Genomic DNA, 19,978 nt, shown 5'->3' on the forward strand with positions numbered 1-19,978 from the left:
CATCCACACCTCTCGCTGCCTGGGGAAAGCGGGCAGCGTAATCAAAGACCCCTCCCACCCGGCTTACTCACTCTTCCAACTTCTTCCATCGGGCAGGAGATACAGAAGTCTGAGAACACGCACGAACAGACTCAAAAACAGCTTCTTCTCCGCTGTTACCAGACTCCTAAATGACCCTCTTATGGACTGACCTCATTAACACTACACCCTGTATGCTTCATCCGAATCCGGTGCTTATGTGGTTACATTGTATACCTCGTTTCTTCCCTTTTCTTCCCATGTACTTAATGATCTGTTGAGCTGCTCTCAGAAAAATCCTTTTCACTGTACACATGACAATAAACAAATCCAATCCAAATAATTGTTGTAAAATACATGCTTATTTTGGATTCCTCGTGCCTGATTAAACTGGCATCAATCAATTCTTCTCCAGGGTGGAGTGATGTTGAAGCTGTGGCACAGATTTCAAATGGGGGGGGGGGGTAAAAGGCCGGACACCAAAAACGCGGGAATTGTTTGAAAAATGGGGATGTGGCTAATGCGCAGGCGCAGTCTCCTCCTCCCGCTGGTTAATTGCTCCAGGCTCCACTGTTCAGACCGCGTGACGCGCGCTCCGTTTTTCGGCGAGTGATTGCGTGTGTCTGTGCCGCCGCGAAGGAAGATGGCGGATGAAGCCGAGGATTTGAGTAATGCCGTGGACGAGGCGGACTGCGAGACTGAGCCGCCCCCGTCACCGGCTGCCAGTGGTCGGGTTGCGGAGGAGAGCGGCTGGTCGACCCCCATTCTGTCGCTGGCCAAGAAAGCATCAGAGACCCTTTCGGCGAACTACGGAAGTGCTTTAAAATCAGCAGCTGTGGGATTCGCAGTCAAAGCCAGCGGCAGCGACAACACTCTCAGTAAAAGTAGGGCTGGAAGGGGCGGGGCCGGGAGAGGCTGGTCTTGGCAGGTGGAGGGGTGGTGTTACTATCCAAAAACATATTTTTTTCCTTGTGTACATATGTCACGCAGCTCTATCTTGCCGTCACTCGGAGGTCGATGCTGTAACCCCTTATTTCTGTGTTTAAGGAGTATTTTTCAGGATGGCAGGCAGTGAGGAACGGCGTGTCTCCGGGGTCGGTGTTGGGACCACAACTTTTCACCAAGTACATTAACAGTCTGGAAGAAGGAACTGAGGGCAATGTTGCTATGTTTGCAGATGATACAAAGATATGCAGAGGGACAAGTAGTATTGGAAAGCAGGGGAGCTGCAGAAGGACTTGGACAAGCTAGGAGAGTGGGCAAAGTAGTGGCAGATGGAATACAATGTGGGAAAGTGTGAGGTTATGCACTTCGGAAGGAAGAAAGGAAGCATAGACTATTTTCTAAATGGGAAAATGCTTAGGAAATTAGAAGCACAAATTAACTTGGGAGCCTTGTTCAAGATTCTCTCAAGGTTAACATGCAGGTTCAGTCAGCAGTTAGGAAGGCAAATGCAATGTTATCATTCATATCAAGCAGGCATGTACTTCTGAGGCTGTAAGGCTCTCATCAGACCCCATTTGGAGTATTATGAGCAATTTTGGGCCGTGTATCTAAGGAAGAATGTGCTGGCCATGGAAAGGGTCCTGAGGAGGTGCACAAGAATGATCAGTGGAATGAAGAGCTTGTCATGTGAGGAGAGGTTGAGGACTCTGGGTCTGTACTCGTTGGAGTTTAGAAGGATAGGGGGGCATCTTATTGAAACTTACAGGATACTGTGAGGCCTGGATAGAGTGGACATGGAGGGGATGTTTCCACTGGTAGGAAAAACTAGAACCAGAGGGCACAGCCTCAAACTGAAGGGACAATCCTTTAAAACGGAGATGAAGAATTTCTTCAACAGGGTGGTGAATCTGTGGAACCCTTGAAGGCTGCGGAGGCCAAATCACTGAGTGTCTTTAAGACAGATAGGTTCTTGATTAATAAGGGGATCAGGGGTTATGGGGAGTAGGCAGGAGAGTAGAGATGAGAAAAATATCAGCAGTGATTGAATAGTGGAGCAGACCTGATGGGCCGAGTGGCCTAATTCTGTTATTGTGTCTTATGGTCTTTTCATCCTAGCCACTGGGAAGTTGTGTAGCTGGGAGACCACCTCAGCCTCCTCTTAGGCAGATTCTTATGAAAATACATTTAATTGGGCTTATGGTCATTTAAAAATTATTCTTGACTGGTCTGCAGCCTTTGGAACAGTTGACCAGTGTTGTTCAGCTGGATAGGATTCCACTCGCCTGGTTCCATTTGTATGTATCTAATTGCAATGGCTTCTCTTTCTGCTGCCAAACCTTTAGCACTGGTACCTTCCGTGGTTCTATCCTTGGCTATCTCCTGTTTCTTATCTGCATGGTGTGGTGGCCCTTTGTGTTTGTATCCAAAAACACATTTTTTCTCTCCTGTACACTGATGGCACACAGCTCTACCTCGCCATCACCTCTTCTCATCCTTCCATTGCTGTTAAAGATGCCAGACTGCTTGTTGGACATTCAGTACTGGATGTGCAGAAGTTGTCTTAAATTATTTGGAATGCAGAAGCTATTGTCTTCAGTTCCCTACTGCAAACTCTGTTCTCTAGCTATAGACTACATCCCACTCCCTGGCTGAACACTGAGGCCAAAACAGGCAACTTCAGTGTCATATTTGACTTGCGATTACTTTGATCCAATACTAAGATTCCCTATTTCCATTTGTCATCCATACCTTTTTGATACCTTGAGTTGGCTACTCTCATGCATTCCAGGCTGGTACCTCACATTCTACCTTCTCTAAATGTGGTATCATGGAAAACTGCTGCTCTTGACAATGTGTTTGATGAGGATGAGAATTTAGGAGGCATGGTTAGTAAGTTTGCAGATGACACCAAGATTGGTGGCACAGTGGATAGTGAAGAAGGTTATCTAGGATTGCAACGGGATCTTGATCAATTAGGCCAGTGGGCCGACGAATGGCAGATGGAGTTTAATTTAGATAAATGTGAGGTGATGCATTTTGGCAGATCGAATCAGGCCAGGACCTACTCAGTTAATGGTATGACGTTGGGGAGAGTTATAGAACAAAGAGATCTAGGAGTACAGGTTCATAGCTCCTTGAAGGTGGAGTCGCAGGTGAACAGGGTGGTGAAGAAGGCATTCGGCATGCTTGGTTTCATTGGTCAGAACATTGAATACAGGAGTTGGGACGTCTTGTTGAAGTTGTACAAGACATTGGTACGGCCACACTTGGAATACTGTGTGCAGTTCTGGTCACCCTATTATAGGAAGGATATTATTAAACTAGAAAGAGTGCAGAAAAGATTTACTAGGATGTTGCCGGGACTTGATGGTTTGAGTTATAAGGAGAGGCTGGATAGACTGGGACTTTTTTCCTTGGAGCGTAGGAGGCTTAGGGGTGATCTTATAGAGGTCTATAAAATAATGAGGGGCATAGATAAGGTAGATAGTCAACATCTTTTCCCAAAGGTAGGGGAGTCTAAAACTAGAGGGCATAGGTTTAAGGGGAGAGATTCAGAAGGGCCCAGAGGGGCAATTTCTTCACTCAGAGGGTAGTGAGTGTCTGGAATGGGCTGCCAGAGGTAGTAGTAGAGGCGGGTAAAATTGTGTCTTTTAAAAAACATTTAGATAGTTACATGGGTAAGATGGGTATAGAGGGTTATGGGCCAAGTGCGGGCAACTGGGACTAGCTTAATGGTAAAAACTGGGCGGCATGGACTGGTTGGGCCGAAGGGCCTGTTTCCATGCTGTAAACTTCTATGATTCTATGAATGTCCCGTTCTCTCCTCTCCCCTGTACTCACTGACTTTCATTTTCTCCAGGTTAAACAATACCTTGATTTTTAAATTTTCATTCTAGTTGTCAAATCCTTCCTCACCTCCATCTCCTTTAGCCCATAACCATCGGATATATCTGACACTAATCTAATTCTGGCCTTTTGAACATTTCGGGTTTTAATTGTTCCACCATTGCTCTGCCTTCAGCTGCCTAGGCCTTAAACCGTTCCATCTTTCTACCTCTTTCCTTCTTTAAGATACTCCTTAATACTTATCTATTTGACCAAACTTCTGTCCATGCTGATATCTTGTGCATTGGTGACAAAGTTTGCTTCATGAAACTCATTTGATAGGCATTGGGACATTTATTATGTTGGAAGTGCTCTATACATTCAAGTTGTTATTTAGCAGCTATTAGAAACCTTTTCAGTCGACTTTGCATGATGCTTTGTTTTCAACTAAAACAATATAATTGAATTAAATTTAAGTACAGATTAATCTAAATATTTGGGTTGCATTGGCATAAATATCCTCTTTTAAAAAAATGCAAGAACACAATTTTGCAATCTTCCAATGGAACCCATGTGAAATGAACAATCATACTTTATCTTTATTTTTAAAAAAATGTTTAATTTTTTTTTCCCCAATTAAGGGGCAATTTAGCATGGCCAATCCAGCTACCCCGCACCTCTTCGGGTTGTGGGGGTGAGACCTACGCATCCACGGGGAATACTTTATCTTTCATTGGATGACAAAAAGGAAATCTGTGAACTGGGCTGACTGTAAAGCAATGGGGAAATCGTTGATTTATATCAGAAAAATATTGATGGATTTCAGTGATTTGCAGCAAATAAAGCATATTGCCATGTAGCTTTTAAATTCACGAGTAACAGAGCTCATGGTACTTGGACAACTATCTACTGAGTTAAATATGATATTTCTTAAGTCTAGTAATGACCATCATTTCTTAGGTGAAATGATCACCTCTTGTGCTTGCACCTGTGTGCGGAACAGACACTGGAGATGTTTGTGTTTTCCACTAGAAACTGCCGTGGAAAGATGTGGCTTAATGGATGAGAACAGCTGGATATATTCAGTGCCTGTCAACTAGTGACAGAGAGCTAAATGGCCTCAGATAGAAGTGACAGTAGAAGCTAGAGAAGAATTAGTCTATTTTTTGTCAAGGATGAGAAATGGCAGATTGCAGTAACAAAAACTAGTTTGAAAGTTGAACTGAACTGTGGAAGTTGCTGCACAAATGTTTTTAGGTGGTGTAAAAGTGTTACTTTTACCATGATCTTTTAATTTTATTTTTAAAATTTTTCCCAATTACCGGGCAATTTAGTGTGGCCATTCCACCTACCCTGCACATCTTGGGGTTGTGGAGATGAGACCCACACACATGGGGAGAATCTGCAAAGTCCACACACACTGACCCAGGGCTGGAATCGAGCCTGGGCCCTCGGTGCTGTGATGCTGCAGTGCTAACCACTGTGCCACCATGCCGCCCTTGCTCTTTGAATTATAGCAAACGATAGTCTGCTGTTTCTAATCTGTTAATTTTTGTTTTTTAATTAGATGTTAATGAGCAGGTGAAAAATGAGCGAGTCAACCTCCTGAATATGATGAAACTTAGTATTAAAGTGCTCATTCAATCTGCATTAAGCCTGGGAAGAACTTTGGATGCCGATTACCCTCCTCTCCAGCAGTTCTTTGTGGTAATGGAGCAGTGTCTCAAACATGGACTGAAAGGTACAGGATGATATTTTAGTAGCTGTGCCTCATTCAGCAAAAAGTTTGGAAGACTGACAAAACATTTTTTTTATAACTCATAGTAAAGAAAACTTTTCTTGGACCAAACAAATCATTTTGGGGTCCTCTGGAGCTGGTGGAAAAACTTTGTCCTGAGGCTGCTGAAATAGCAACTAGTGTTCGAGACCTGCCAGGGCTCAAGTGAGTTTTCGTAAATTATTTTTTGTATGGTGCTTTATTTGGGTCAAGAATATTAAATATAAATGTTTACCTTTCAGAACTCCTGTAGGAAAAGGAAGGGCGTGGCTTAATCTTGCTTTAATGCAGAAGAAAATCGCCGATTATTTGAAGGCCTTGATTGATCGGAAAGACATGCTGAGGTGATTTGGGGTCTTTTCTTTGTATGCAATGTTTGCTTTGCTGGGACAGATGGTAGTTGTCACTGATGGCAAAAACCTATGGAATTATTGCTGGGACTTCTGGTTGCTAAAATGAAGCGAAATCATAGACTATTACTGCTAAGGAAGTGGCCATTCTTGTCAATTCTGCACTGCCGTTTCTCTATAAACCACATTATCTAATCCCATTCCCTTTCTTCGCCATATCTGTTAGTAACCTTTTACCACATAACTAATTTGTTTTTATAGATTTTGCTTCAACAGTATTGGCAGAGAATTCTACATTTTATAAGAACCTTTTCCAATTAATTTTTGTTGTTGCGTTTGCAATGAAGGATACAAATTGATACCAGTAAACAACCCATTTTATTAACCATAACATGCATGTTATACTGCTCACCGTGCCCACATTGACTTACTTGGGTCCCTGGTTTCTCTAGGCCTCAAATTTAAATGTTTTATTGTGTTTAAAGCCTTCATAGCCTTTTTCCTCTGTATCTTTTATGTTCTCAGTTTTTGGCTAAGATCAATCGTGAGATCAGATGTAATGCCTGTTCTTGTCACTTGGATCTAATATGTTTTTTTTGTGGGGACCCTGACTTGGATTTGATTTCAACTGTTTTTTGTAGCAAGCAAGGAAATGAATTAGGGGTTTGCCCAGTCCACTCTGTGCATCGGCTTTGTAATTCTGAGAAAGGAACAACATTTTTAAAATGTTTTCCAGCCCGTCACCATCCAACATTGGTTCTCTGACTTGTTTTGTTGTCCCAACCCATTTTTCACCTTTGGCAGCCATTCCTTCAGCTCCCTATTGCCACAACCTCTGGAATTCACTTAAAAAAAAAAAAAAAAAATGTTCCTTAACATTCACCTCTTTGATCAATATTTTAGTAACTCTCAAAATAATTTTTATTATCACAAGTAGGCATACATTAATACTGCAATGATGTTACTGTGAAAAATCCTTAGTCGCCACACTCCGGCGCCTGTTGGGGTACACAGAGGGAGAATTCAGAATGTCCAAATTACCTAACAGCACGTCTTTCGGGAATTGTGGGAGGAAACCGGAGCACCCGGAGGAAACCCACGCAGACACAGGGAGAACGTGCAGACTCCACACAGACGGTGACCCAAGCCGGGAATCAAACCTGGGATGACGGAGCTGTGAAGCAACAGTGCTACCCACTGTGCTACCGTGCTGATGGGTTCCTCATTGATTTGTCATTCATTTCTTTTTTACACCTCTGAAACTAGGAGCTATAATACAAATTGCTCTTTAGCAATCTCTGCCTCCTAGTGGTTCTGAAATTCAATTTCCTCTGAATACTGAAGCAAAGTGCTTATTTAATCTGACACCATCTTGCATTCTGCTATATGCTTGTCTCTTGAGCAGCATCATTTCGTTAGACACTCTCTTGTTGGAGACGGTCATTACCTGATACTTGAGTGGTGCGAATATTACTTGCCACTTGTCAGCTCAAGCCTCAATGCTGTCCAAATCTTGTTGCATGTGTACGTGGACTGCTTCAGCATCAGGGGTCAAGAATGTTACTGAAAAATAAGTAATCATCAGCAAACATTCCCACTTTTAACTTCACGTTGAATGGAAGGTCATTGCTGAAGCAGCAATATCCAAGGAGATCAAATGTTGTCATGCTGTCAAAAGCAGCCACACGTGGGCAGCACAGTGGCGCTGTGGTTAGCAGTGCTGCCTCACGGCGTCAAGGTCCCAGGTTCGATCCCGGCTCTGGGTCACTGACCTTGTGGAGTTTACATATTTTCCCTGTGTTTGTGTGGGTTTTGCCCCCACAACGCAAAGATGTGCAGGGCAGGTGGATTGACGACTCTAAATTGCCCCTTAATTGGATAAAATGAATTGCGTACACTAAACTTATTGGAGAAAAAAAGCAGCCACTCATCTCGCCTTTTTTGAATTCAGCTCTTTTGTCCATATTTGGAAGAAGTCTAAAATGAGGGCCGGAGCAGCATCAGGCATACCTAAAAATGAGTTGCCAATCTAATGATGTGATCATGCAGACTTATCTGCATGCTAAGGAGCAGAAGCAGCATGTGATGGAAGGAGCTAAGCAATGAGATCAAAGCTCTAAATTCCTCCTGTACCCAGTTGTGAGTGGTGGTGGACAATTAAACAATTAAATAGCTAACCAGAGAAGAAGGTCCCTCGTATATCCTCCCTCTCAATGATTGGGTAGCCCAGCTCACCTGTACAAAATAAGGTTGAAGTATTTGCAGTCATTTTCAGCCAGCGGTGCCTAGTGAATGAGCCATCATGGTCTCTTCCTGAGGTCTCCAGCATCACCGATAAAATTCAATTTGCAGCGCATATTGAGAAATGGCTGAAGCACTGGATACAGAAAAAAAGCCAAGGGCCCTGATATTAGCAGACTTGTGTCTCGCTTAATCAGCAGTGGTGCTACCAGGTAGCTCTTGCTGATGGACATGAGTCCTCCACCCAGAGTATATTCTGTGCCCTTGCAATCTTCAGTTTCTTCCAAGTGATGTTCAGCATGAGTACTGACTCATCAGCTGTGAGAGTGTGGGGAGGAGAGAGGGGGGCGATAAGTGGTAATCAGGAGACTTATCTGTGCCCATGTTTGAACTGATGCTAATTATGGGGTAAGGAATCAATGTTGAGGACTCATAGCTATACCAATGTGCTGCTGACCATCTTTAGTGGATCTGTCCTGCTGGTGGAACAGGACATGAATGGTGATGGAGTCTGGGACATCAATGTGTATAACTATTTCGGGCTTCAGGCTGTCGCTTGACATATCTATGGGGCAGCTCTACCAAATGTAACACCGGGCCCCGTGAAAGAATAAAAAAATGTTGGAAAATTATTTTAAAGTAAATGGATATAATCCACTGGACCTGGGGTTTTATCCTCTTTAATTTTGTTTAGTTTGTTCAATCTTTTAAAAAACTTTTCTCTCTCTTTCTCTCCCCCACACCCACCGTTTTATTTTAACTACACCTGTATTCTTATGAGATCAGAATGTAAGAACTAGGAGCAGGGATAGACCATGTGATCCCTCAAGCCTGCTTCATTCAGTACAATCGTGACTGATCTTCAATTCCTGCTCCCCATATTTCTTGATTCTCTTGAGAGATCAAAAAATCAGTCTATCGCAACCCTAAATATATTCAACAATGGAGTATCCTCAACCCTGTAATGTAAATAATTTCAAAGATCACAACTCTTTGAGTGAAGGAATTTCTCCTCATCTGAATCCAAAATGAGCGGCCCCTTATCTTGAAACGGCGAATGTTTCAATGAGATCGTACCTCAATCTTCTGAACTCTTTAAAAACTATACGAAGAGTATAGGCCCAATTTACTTCATCTCTCATCATAGGCAATCCCCAGGTCCTAGAACCAATCATTCAATGTCATGTCTACCTGTTATATTAATTTTTTGACATTTAATAGTTCTACCAACTTTCTATTGTTACTTCGTGAATTATCCCTTAATGGTCCCATTCCCATCATAGCCTTTTTTGATGTGCCTGTACATATCCAACATTTTGTTTTGTTTCTTGATTTGATTTCATAGTTGCTGTAGTTCTTTACATTCCTGATTCTTTTATAATTTTCTCCTAATTTCTTTTGTATTCTGTCTAATCCTGCACTCTGCTGTTGTATATGTACTTCGATCAGCCTATTTCTTAACTCAATTATTTTGTTGTCTTTATTCACCCATGAAGTCTCACAAGTGTTTAGTTTGTTCTTTTAGCAGATTGTTTTACCTGTATTCTGTATATCATTTAAATGTTTTCCGATGTTCTGCATCGTCGTTTACCAATGTTGTTGCCAATTCTATTTTCCCAAACTCTATTCCCAGCCCCTCAAAATCATACTTGTGGTGTTCTCTGAAGCATAAAGCCACTATTGCTGGATGTTCTCTTCTCTTAGTTACTCTGGTTCATTCCCCATTTTGGAGCCAAATTGTGTATCTTGTGTATCTTTTCACATTTGGATAAGAGAGGGGTCCTGTTGGAACGCCATTCCCTTCTCTTCCAGTTAACATCAGGGTGGTTGAAATCCCCCACATTCCATAAACTTCATTCCATAATTTGTCTGCATATTTCTTCTCCCACCTCCCTTCCACTATAGGTGGTCCGTAGACTTCACCTATTAGCGTGATTGATCCTTTATTAACTTTTCTCTCTATTAATATGAATTCTATTTTACTTTTGCTGAGAGTTGTCTCTTTTACTGTTTTGCTATCACTCCATACTAATCACTATCATTATCATTAATACCTACTTCACTTCCCCTTTTTAATCCATGTATCTTGGAGTCCGCAATGTTTAATTCCCAGTCCTGATTTTTCTGTAGCCATGTCTCTATAACCCCTATTGTCTGTTTCGTCCCTACGCATGATTGTCTTTAGCTCTACTGTTTTATTATGGACACTGCATGCATTACTATACTCATTTTTAATCCTATTTCATCTCTATTTTTAGACACCTGTTCTATAACGTTATTTGTTCACTTGCCATCAATGTCCTCCCTTTATGCCTTCATATACTTTCCTTCCCTGTTTTAAGTTGAGGCAGCTTAATATTTCTTGCAGACCGCCACCCCCACCCTTAATTGCCTTTCCGCTAGTACATGGGACCCATCCTAGTTGAAGTGGGGCCAATTCCATTGGTAAAACTCCTTCCTACCCCAGAACTGGTGCCAGTGTCCCATGAGGAGCAACCTGTCTTCTCCCCGTCACCGCATTTCTCATCCACACTGGTTCTTTTCTACCTCTCTGCATTTTGATGATCCTCTCATAGCTCCTAATACACTGTTAATCAGTTTTCATGCAAAATGTGTCATTTACCTCTTCCAATATCCTCTTAGGATTTACTAGTCTTTATTTCACTGCCCTTTCACATGCAAGCTTCTTGTTTCCAATCAGCCCTAGAACTCAAACATTGCACTTGCCTGTATTTTCTTATTGGAATATACTTGTACCTGTTTCTACCTTCTTGAATCCCATTATGTGGCTTATAGGTCTGGAAAAAAAATGTTTTCCCTTTAACCTAGGCAAGATATCATTTCACTGTCATTTACGTATTAATTATTTTCCCTTTAATTCTTGGCTTTAATTGTGGCTACTGTTTCCTAAACGCTCCACTATCCGGTCACTTAATTTCTTCATTTCATTACCCGGAACCAGCTCGACTAGTGCATCCTTCCCTATTGGAGCAGCAACATATTGACTGAGGGGGAAAAGTTTCCCGTTTTATTGTAATTATTTTCCCCCTCATCCTTTTTGGATAACTGAAGTTTCTTCCATTTCTAGCTATTATCACGCATTGCTTTAACTTTTCTATCATTTTTATCTCTTTCCTTTCTGCTGTTTAGCATTCTGAGCTTCCAGTAATTTGTCAGATCAATGCAAAGAGATTTTGTTTTGCACTTTAAATCCTTAACTCGTTGTTTAATTATTTTTTAAAAATAAGTTTGCAGTACCCAATTCATTTTTTCCAATTAAGGGGCAATTTAGTGTGGCCAATTTACCTGCCCTGCACATCTTTGGGTTGTGGGGGCGAAACCCACGTAAACACGGGGAGATTGTGCAAACTCCACACGGACAGTGACCCAGAGCCGGGATCGAACCTGGGACCTCGTCGCCTTGAGGCAGCAGTACTAACCATTGCACACCGTGCTGCCCTTCGTTGTTTAATAACTACCCACTTTCTAATCTTCCCCTCCTTAAAATAAAATTCTACTAATCCATGATAATTACCAATCTTAACCTGGATGCAGCTGTACTTGGTGTGTGTTGATTTTCTGTTGCAATTATCTTCTTTATTTCCTCTTGTTTGTTCTACTTCATCAGTTGAATAAAGGAAACCTAGTTTCACAGTTGAAATAAAAACATTGAAGAACGCTGATTAATTTCCCATATAATTCCCACATGAACAGAATATTGCATTTAGCCTTTATTCTCCAAGTGAATTTAGAGGGCGAGTGGTTATTTGGCCACCGGGTGAGGGGCATGGAAGTGGTAAATAAGGTGGTCTGATAAAATATTCAAAGATGGAGTGGGTGGAAGTTTTGTCCAGTGCTTATTGTGTGTACTACATGGTTCTCTTCAGCCTGATTTATTAATAACTTTTTGGCATGCCTCTTAATATTTGGAGCTTGGTGAGTTTTAATCTTTTTCACTTTTCCATCAATATTAACTTCCATTTTTATCTGTCTCATCTATGTTTGTGTCCCTGTTTTAATATTTTTCTCCATAAAAGCAGCCTTTAAACACTTATGCATTCTTTTGGAAAAAAAATTAGCTTTAGAATTTTAAGACGTTCATCTATACTGTTCAATCTTTTATGCTTGTTTTGACAGTCCCTCTGCTACTAACGCCACTGAATATCTTGGAAGAGGAATAGATGGGATTTATGTCAGAGGCTGATTAGGTTGTCAGATGTCAGGATTGTTTCCATTGATTATGTAACAATGCTCTGCTTATTTCTGACCCGTTCGGGGGGGGGGGGGGGGGGGATTATGCGGATCTTGGGGGAATTTGGCCAGTTCTCGGGGTACAAATTGAATATGGGCAAACGTGATCCCGGCAAGGGCACAGGAGAGGAGGCTGGGGGAGTTAAAGTGGTGGAAAGGAGTTTTCGCTACTTGGGTATTCAGCTGGCACTGGGTTGGGAGCAGCTACATAAATTAAGACTGGCCTGATTAGTTGAACAAATGAAGGAGGTGGGACATGCTCCCGTTGTCACTGACAGGAAGGGTACAGACTGTAAAGATGACCCTTCTCCTGAGATTTCTGTTTGTTTTCCAGTGCCTCCCTATTTTTATACCAAGGCCTTTTTTAAGTGGGTGACTAGGGTGATACCTGGGTTTGTGTAGACGGGTAAAACCCCACGTGTAAAGAAAGCGCTGTTGGAGCGGAGCCGAGGGGGGTGGGGGCTGACACTGCCGAACTTTAGGAACTACTACTGGGCGGCAAATAGAGCCATGATAAGCAAGTGGGTAGTGGGGGAGGGGTCGGTGTGGGAGCGGGTGGAGGTGGCCTCGTGTCAGAGCACAAGTTTGGGGGCATTGGTGGCGGCTGTTCTGCCGTTCTCGCTGGCCTGGTACTCCACAAGCCTTGAGAATTTGGGGCAGTGACGGAAGCATATGGGAGTGGAGGGAGCGCCAGTGTGGGCTCTAATTTGTGGTAATCACCGGTTTGTACCGGGGAGGATGGATGGGGGATTTCGGAGGTGGCAGAGAACAGATATTGAGGGGAGCTTTTCCTGTTTGGATAATCTGGAACTGCTGAATTGTCGGGTTTCGATCTCTGCAGATACAGGATGTTTTGCGAAGGCAGGTTTCGACCTTTCCGCTTCTACTGCTGCAGGGGATACAGGACAAGGTAGTTTCTAGAACGGGGGTTGGGGAAGGGGGAGATATCGGAAAGTTAGAAAGAACTTATGGAGTGGGAGGAAACCCAGATCGGTGGGAGGAAACGTAAATTGGAAGATGAATTAGTAAAGGAGTTGGAGGTGGGCCAGTGGGAGGATGCTCTGAGCAGAGTCAGCACGTCCTCCTCGTGTGCCAGGCTCAGCATAATACAATTCAAGGTGGTCCACCGGGCACACATGACGGTGGCTATGTGAGCAGATTTTTTTGGGGTAGAGGACAGGTGTGTGAGATGCGCAGGAGGGCCTGCAAACCATGTCCACATATTTTGGGCATGCCCGAAGCTCAGGGGATTCTGGCAGGATTTGCAGATGTCATGTCCACGGTACTAAAAACGAGGATGGCGCCGAGTCCAGTGGTGGTGAATTTTGGAGTCCAGGGGGCGAGAGAGGCAGACGTTTTGGCTTTTGCCTCCTTGATTGCCCGGAGACTGATATTACTAGCGTGAGGGACTCTAAGCTCCCAAAATAAGGGGTATGGGTTAGTGACACGGCAGTGTTTCTCAGTCTTGAGAAAATTAAGTTCGTCCTGAGATGATCAACGTTGGGGTTCGTTTGGAGGTGGCAGCCGTTTATCGACTTCTTCGGGGAAAACTAAACTGTCAGCAGAATCAGTAAGGAGGGGGGTTAGGGAGAGTCGGGCTATTTTTGTCTAGATTAGGCGGGAGCAGTGGGAGATATGCACTGAACTATGTTTACATTTGCATTTGTACCGTTAATTGTTATAAAACCATAAATGCCTTAGTAAAATGTTTGTTAGAAAAAACAATGCTCTGCTGACAGCTCCATGAGGCAGAATCTTTTTTTAAAAATAAATTTATAGAGTATCCAATCATTTTTTTCCAATTAAGGGGCAATTTAGCGTGTCCAATCCACATAACCTGCACATCTTGCGTTGTGGGGGTGAAACCCACGCAGACATTGGCAGCACGGTAGCATTGTGGGTAGCACAATTGCTTCACAGCTCCAGGGTCCCAGGTTCGATTCCGGCTTGGGTCACTGTGCGGAGTCTGCACATCCTCCCCGTGTGTGCATGGGTTTCCTCCGGGTTCTCCGGTTTCCTCCCACAGTCCAAAGATGTGCAGGTTAGGTGGATTGGCCATGATAAATTGCCCTTGGTGTCCAAAATTGCCCTTAGTGTTGGCTGGGTTATGGGGATAGGGTGGAGGTGTTGACCTTGGGTAGAGTGCTCTTTCCAAGAGCCGGTACAGACTCGATGGGCTGAATGGCCTCCTTCTGCACTGTAAATTCTATGATCTATGATTGTGCAAACACCATATGTACAGTGAATGGGGCAGAATCTTGCCAAAAATTGGCAAAGGGAGAAAAATGTGTGAATCCAGCTGACTGTTTCCCGTGGAATTTTAACTCTGTATTTGCAATCACTGGCAAGCTCCATTTAAATGAATCCCTAGCACATTTCTCCCAGCCATTCTCCAACACACTGCCCCCTACTCCTTGTTTTAAGCTGACAGGGCTATTGAGTGGATGGATGACCCCCAAGTCTGCATCCTCGCAGTGCACCTCAAAGCAGATCCTCGTCATGACCTGTAAAGAGGTGAGTGATGATAGACTACACCATGAAGCCTTGCTTTCGGGTTCACATCAGTGCATCTTCTGTGATGTGAACTCTTGTTTGAGCATTGAGGGCAGCACAGTGGGTTAGCCGTGCTGTCTCACGGTGCCGAGGTCCCAGGTTCGATCCCGGCTCTGGGTCACTGTCCGTGTGGAGTTTGCACATTCTCTCCGTATTTGTGTGGGTTTCACCCCCACAACCCAAAGATGTGCAGGCTGGGTGGATTGGCCACGCCAAATTGCCCCTTAATTGGAAAAAGTGAATTGAGTACTCTAAATCTATAAAATAAAAATAAAAAATTGTTTGAACATTGGACTTCAATGCTTGCGACTCCAATCAGTGAACTTTAGCTCTGCATAATTCATTGGCACAGTTCAATGAAGGGTAAAATTGCATATTCAGCTAATGAATGCCCCTCGTAACAGACGAGGCACAGCTTATTAGAGTGAAGCCTGCAATTAGCATGACAAGCCCACATCTACAGGGCACCCTCATTCTCCCATTTCACAGCCCATCACACTTATTCCTGAGAGACAAATTTCCTAGACAAGTGGAATTGATAAACATTTTGAGGTATTTTTTGGTATTATAACAACAACACAATAAACAATGTACATGAAACTATAAACATAGTACAAAAGCCATCTCCCTCCCTTACAGGTCCTACCTTTATTAACCCTCTACTCTAAGCTAAATTAACCCCCCCCCCCCCCCCCCCTTCTGCTGACGATTAATTTTCTGCGAAGAAGTCGACGAACGACTGCCACCTCCGGGTAAACCCTCATGACGTGACCCTCAAGGCGAACTTAATTTTCTCCAGACAGAGAAAACTAGCCATGTCCGATAGCCAGCTCTCTGACTTCGGGGGCTTTGAGTCCCTCCAAGTGAATAGTATCCGTCTCCGGGCTACCAGGGAAGCAAAGGCCAGAACGTCTGTCTCTTTCTCTTCCTGGATTCCTGGGTCTTCCGACACCCTGAAAATTGCCACCTCTGGACTCGGCGCCACCCTTGTCTTTAACACTGTGGACATGACATCTGCAAACCCCTGCCAAAATCCCCTAAGCTTCGGACATGCCCAGAACATGTGGACATGGTTCGCTGGCCCACCCTCACATTTTGCACACCTGTCTTCCACCCCCAAAGAATCTGTCATGTGAGCCCGGCGAAGGACCTTTAAATTGTATCAGACTGAGCCTGGCACATGTTGCGGACGTGTTGACTACTCATCGCGTCCGCCCATAGACCATCCTCTATCTCTCCTCCCAGCTCCTCCTCCCACTTGCGCTTCCGCTCCTCGGTCTGCGTCTCCTCTGACCCCATAGGTTCCTTGTAAATGTCCGAGACGCTCCCTTCTCCTACCCACCGTCTGGAAACTACCCTGTCCTGAACCCCGCTTAGCGGTAGGAGCGGGAAGGTTGACACCTGCAGATACCTGAATTTGTTTCCCCTCACCAACCCAAACTTCTCCTCCAGCACCCTCGTACTCAAAAAGCTCCCCTCTATTAACATTTCCCCCATCCTCTCAATACCTGCTCACCGCCATAACCAGAACCCCCCGTCCATACTCCCCGGGGCAAACCGGTGATTATTACAGACTGGGGACCAGACCGATGCTTCTCCTCCATTGCCCCCAGACTCTCAGGGCCGCCACCACCATGGGGCTGGTGGAGTACCGTGCCAGCAGGAACAGCAAGAGGTGCAGTTACCAACGCCCCAAACTGGTGCCCTTGCATGAAGCCGCCTCCATACGCTCCCATGCTGACCCCACCCCCACCACCCACTTCCTGATCATGGCTATATTCGCCGCCCAGTAATAGTTACTAAAATTTGGCAGCGCCAGCCCGAACACGCGTGCCCTCTTGACCGGCCCATTTAACCCTCAAACATTCCAGGTGATCAGCTCATTGCACCCCCTCTTCGCCGATCAGCCATCCCCTTTTTTGGGCCAGCCTCCAGCCCATGCTCCGTGCCTCCACAGGCCCTCCCCCAGACAGCTTACGCCCCCAACCTCCTCTCTGTCCCTTGGCCCAAGTCCCTCCCTCGTCAGCAGAACATCACCCCCCCCCGCCCAGTATCAACACTCTGTAACCCAACCCCTTTGATAAACTGAAATTTTTTTTATTCTCCTCCTCTTTCACATTTTCTCCCACATTTACACCCATCAACAATAAACAATAATCAGCAAGATATGTCAATCCCCATAATAACAACGATCCCATCCGCCCACCAACCCCCAAACCTCAGCCCACATGTTTACATAAACCAATGACAAAAAGGAATCAGGGATTACCCATAGTCACCCTTAATCTACACAGCCCCCCCCCCCCAACTAATGTTCGATGTTATCCAGTTCTTGAAAGTGCATAATAAATAGTGCCCATGACTCGTAGAACCCCTCCGAGCTTCCCCTCAGTTCGAACTTAACGTTCTCAAGGGTCAAGTATTCCAACAGGTCCCCCCGCCACGCCAGGGCACTGGGTGGAGAGGCTGCTCTCCATCCCAGCAGGATCCGCCTTTGGGCGATCAACGAGGCGAAGGCTATGATATCTGCCTCCGCTCCCGTTTCCAACCCAGGCTGGTCCGACACCCCGAATATGGCCTCCTGGGGTCCCGGGTCCAGTTTCACACGCACCACCTTGGAAATTGGAAATTACCCGAAACACCACCTTCCAGTACTCCACTAGCTTTGGACAGGACCAAAACATATGAACGTGATTCGCGCCGCCCCCCCCCCCCCCGCAACGCTCTCACACATCCTCTACTCCTTCAAAAAATCGGCTCCTCCTCGCCCTCGTGAGGTGCGCTCTATATACCACCTCCAGCTGTATCAGCCCCAACCTCGCACATGAGGTGGAGGCATTCACTCTCCGGAGCACCTCACACCAGACCCCCTCCTCTATAACCTCTCCCAGCTCTTCCTCCCACTTTGCTTTGATCCCTTCCAGTGGTGCCTTAACCTCTTCCAGAATAGCTCCGTACACCGCTGACACTGCCCCCTTCTCCAGTCCTCTTGTCGTCAACACCTCCTCCAGCAATGTGGAGGCCGGTTCCTCTGGGAAGCTCTGTATCTCCTTCCTGGCAAAATCCCGAACCTGCATGTACCTAAACCCTTCTCCCTGCTCTAGCCCATACTTCGCTTCCAGCTCCCTCAATCCTGCAAACCGACCCCGAAGAAACAAATCTTTTAGCGTCTTAATCCCCTTCTCTTCCCATTTCCGAAAACTTCCATCCCACCTCCCTGGCTCAAATCTCTGGTTCCCCCGAATCGGCATTTCCCTTGACCCTAAACCCAACCCGAAGTGTTGGCGAAACTGCCTCCAGATTTTCAATGAAGCTATTATTACCGGACTCCCTGAATATTTCCCCGGAGCTATCGGAAGCGGCGCTGTTGCAAGTGCCTTCAGCCCCAACCCCCTGCACAAACTCTCCTCCATTCTGACCCACTGAGAATCCACCCCTCTGACCCAGCTCCGCACTTTCTCCACATTCCTTTCTTTGTTTTAATAGTGGGGGTATTTTCTTGGCGATGAGTGTTGTAAAAATAAATGAATGTTGCCTTTTTAACTTGTCAATGTTGTTCAGTAAAGAAATCACTGCCAATTGTCAAATATCAGTTGTAAGCTTTGCGTGAATTAATTTAAGTACTCTTTTAATACAGTGAATTCTATGATCCAAATGCACTGATGATGCATGATGAGGGTGCAGTTATTGTTGGTCTTCTTGTGGGTCTTACAGTTATCGATGCTAATCTGTGTTTAAAAGGAGAAGACTTGGATTCTCAGGTAATATTTTATGTAATGTCTTAATTTTTAAAAGAAATTGTAGATATTATACAAACATTGGAGTTTGCATGATGTATTTTTTTTTAAAGAGCAGTTGCTTTATAAAAAGTTTATCTGAATTATTTTGAAGGATTCTGTGTCACAAAGCCTTGCCATCGTTTTCCCTTGTCTGGTACAAGAAAGATCTTTAGTCCCATTTGTGCCTCCTGTCATAAAGCACTTCACTTAGCAGTGTTGACTATTTGATCTTAAGCAGTACTTGGTTTTAATCTAACACGTTTCTTACCCATGTTTCGTATTTGGTGTGTGAACAATTTAAGTATTTTGGTTGAGGATTGTTGTATTTCATAGTTGTGCTATCAGGACCATTTGAAATTGGTGAAAAAATCTGCTAGGTATTAGAATGATAGAATGCTTAAAGCACAGAAGGTCATTCAACCCATTGTGTCAGTGCACAGTTTTCTGAAATAGCCACAATCAGTGATAATGGAGAAAATCAGTCACCAACTGCTGGCATCTGAATATGCATGAAAATCCAGTAACCCTGCTCCTCCACAGGGTGCCTTATATGTCCCCTTTAATAGCCTCTGCACTTTTTAAAATTAATGTGATTGTATGAAGTTGACATTTTCACTCCACTAAAGCTGCCAGAAAAAAACAGGGCTGTTGCATTTAGGAGCAAGTGAATTTTTAACGGTGCGTTAACTACTGTCGAGCAACCTCCTCTGCCTTGAAGATGTAATTTTGTAGTTAGAGCCTCATCGCTTCAGAAATTCATTAATCTATCTGAGATATCGCAAGTGAGCTGTTGCCATGGGGTGTCATGTGAGAGTACCTTTAATGGGTGTTTATAAATGGGTATGTATATAAATATCTGTAGTGAGAGTACCTTTAAGAAATGGGTGTTTACTACTGCAGTGATGTCAGAGTGGGTGGAGCTGGGCTGTCTGTCAGCTTTTTACTTTTGCTTTAGACTGTTTGCTGCAGTGTGGGTTTGGTTTCATTTTAGTTTTGGAGAAGCTGCAATCACAGCAGGATGTGTGTGAATCTCTGCAAGCTTATGAGTGTCCATTTGCTGATTTCAACGTGATAACTGTTCTCAGTAGTGAAGTTAAGCCTGATGTCTTTCTGTTAAAAGGTGTTTTTAAGTCTTATGGGTGTTAAAAGGAAAGTAAGAATTACTTAGTGTTGTATTTTTGATGTATTTGAATTGATGGTTGCTAAGATGTTCACTATGTTTTAAAAAGGTTAACTTG

The 19,978-nt window shown here is 44.2% G+C and overlaps 1 protein-coding gene across 1 annotated transcript in view; it reads left to right on the forward strand.

Moving 5' to 3' along the window:
* Positions 1-630: 630 nt before the first annotated feature.
* The window catches only part of LOC140426948 (RUN and FYVE domain-containing protein 1-like), a 104,206-nt gene continuing 84,858 nt past the window's right edge, over positions 631-19,978 (forward strand). The window contains exons 1-5 of the mRNA XM_072512253.1: positions 631-902; positions 5,357-5,530; positions 5,614-5,731; positions 5,809-5,910; positions 18,599-18,722. Of these exons, the coding sequence (XP_072368354.1) occupies positions 662-902; positions 5,357-5,530; positions 5,614-5,731; positions 5,809-5,910; positions 18,599-18,722 (759 nt within the window). The 5' untranslated portion in view covers positions 631-661. The remainder of the gene's footprint in view (positions 903-5,356; positions 5,531-5,613; positions 5,732-5,808; positions 5,911-18,598; positions 18,723-19,978) is intronic.

This window comes from Scyliorhinus torazame, chromosome 7 (genome assembly GCF_047496885.1).
Source record: "Scyliorhinus torazame isolate Kashiwa2021f chromosome 7, sScyTor2.1, whole genome shotgun sequence".
Taxonomy (NCBI): domain Eukaryota; kingdom Metazoa; phylum Chordata; class Chondrichthyes; order Carcharhiniformes; family Scyliorhinidae; genus Scyliorhinus; species Scyliorhinus torazame.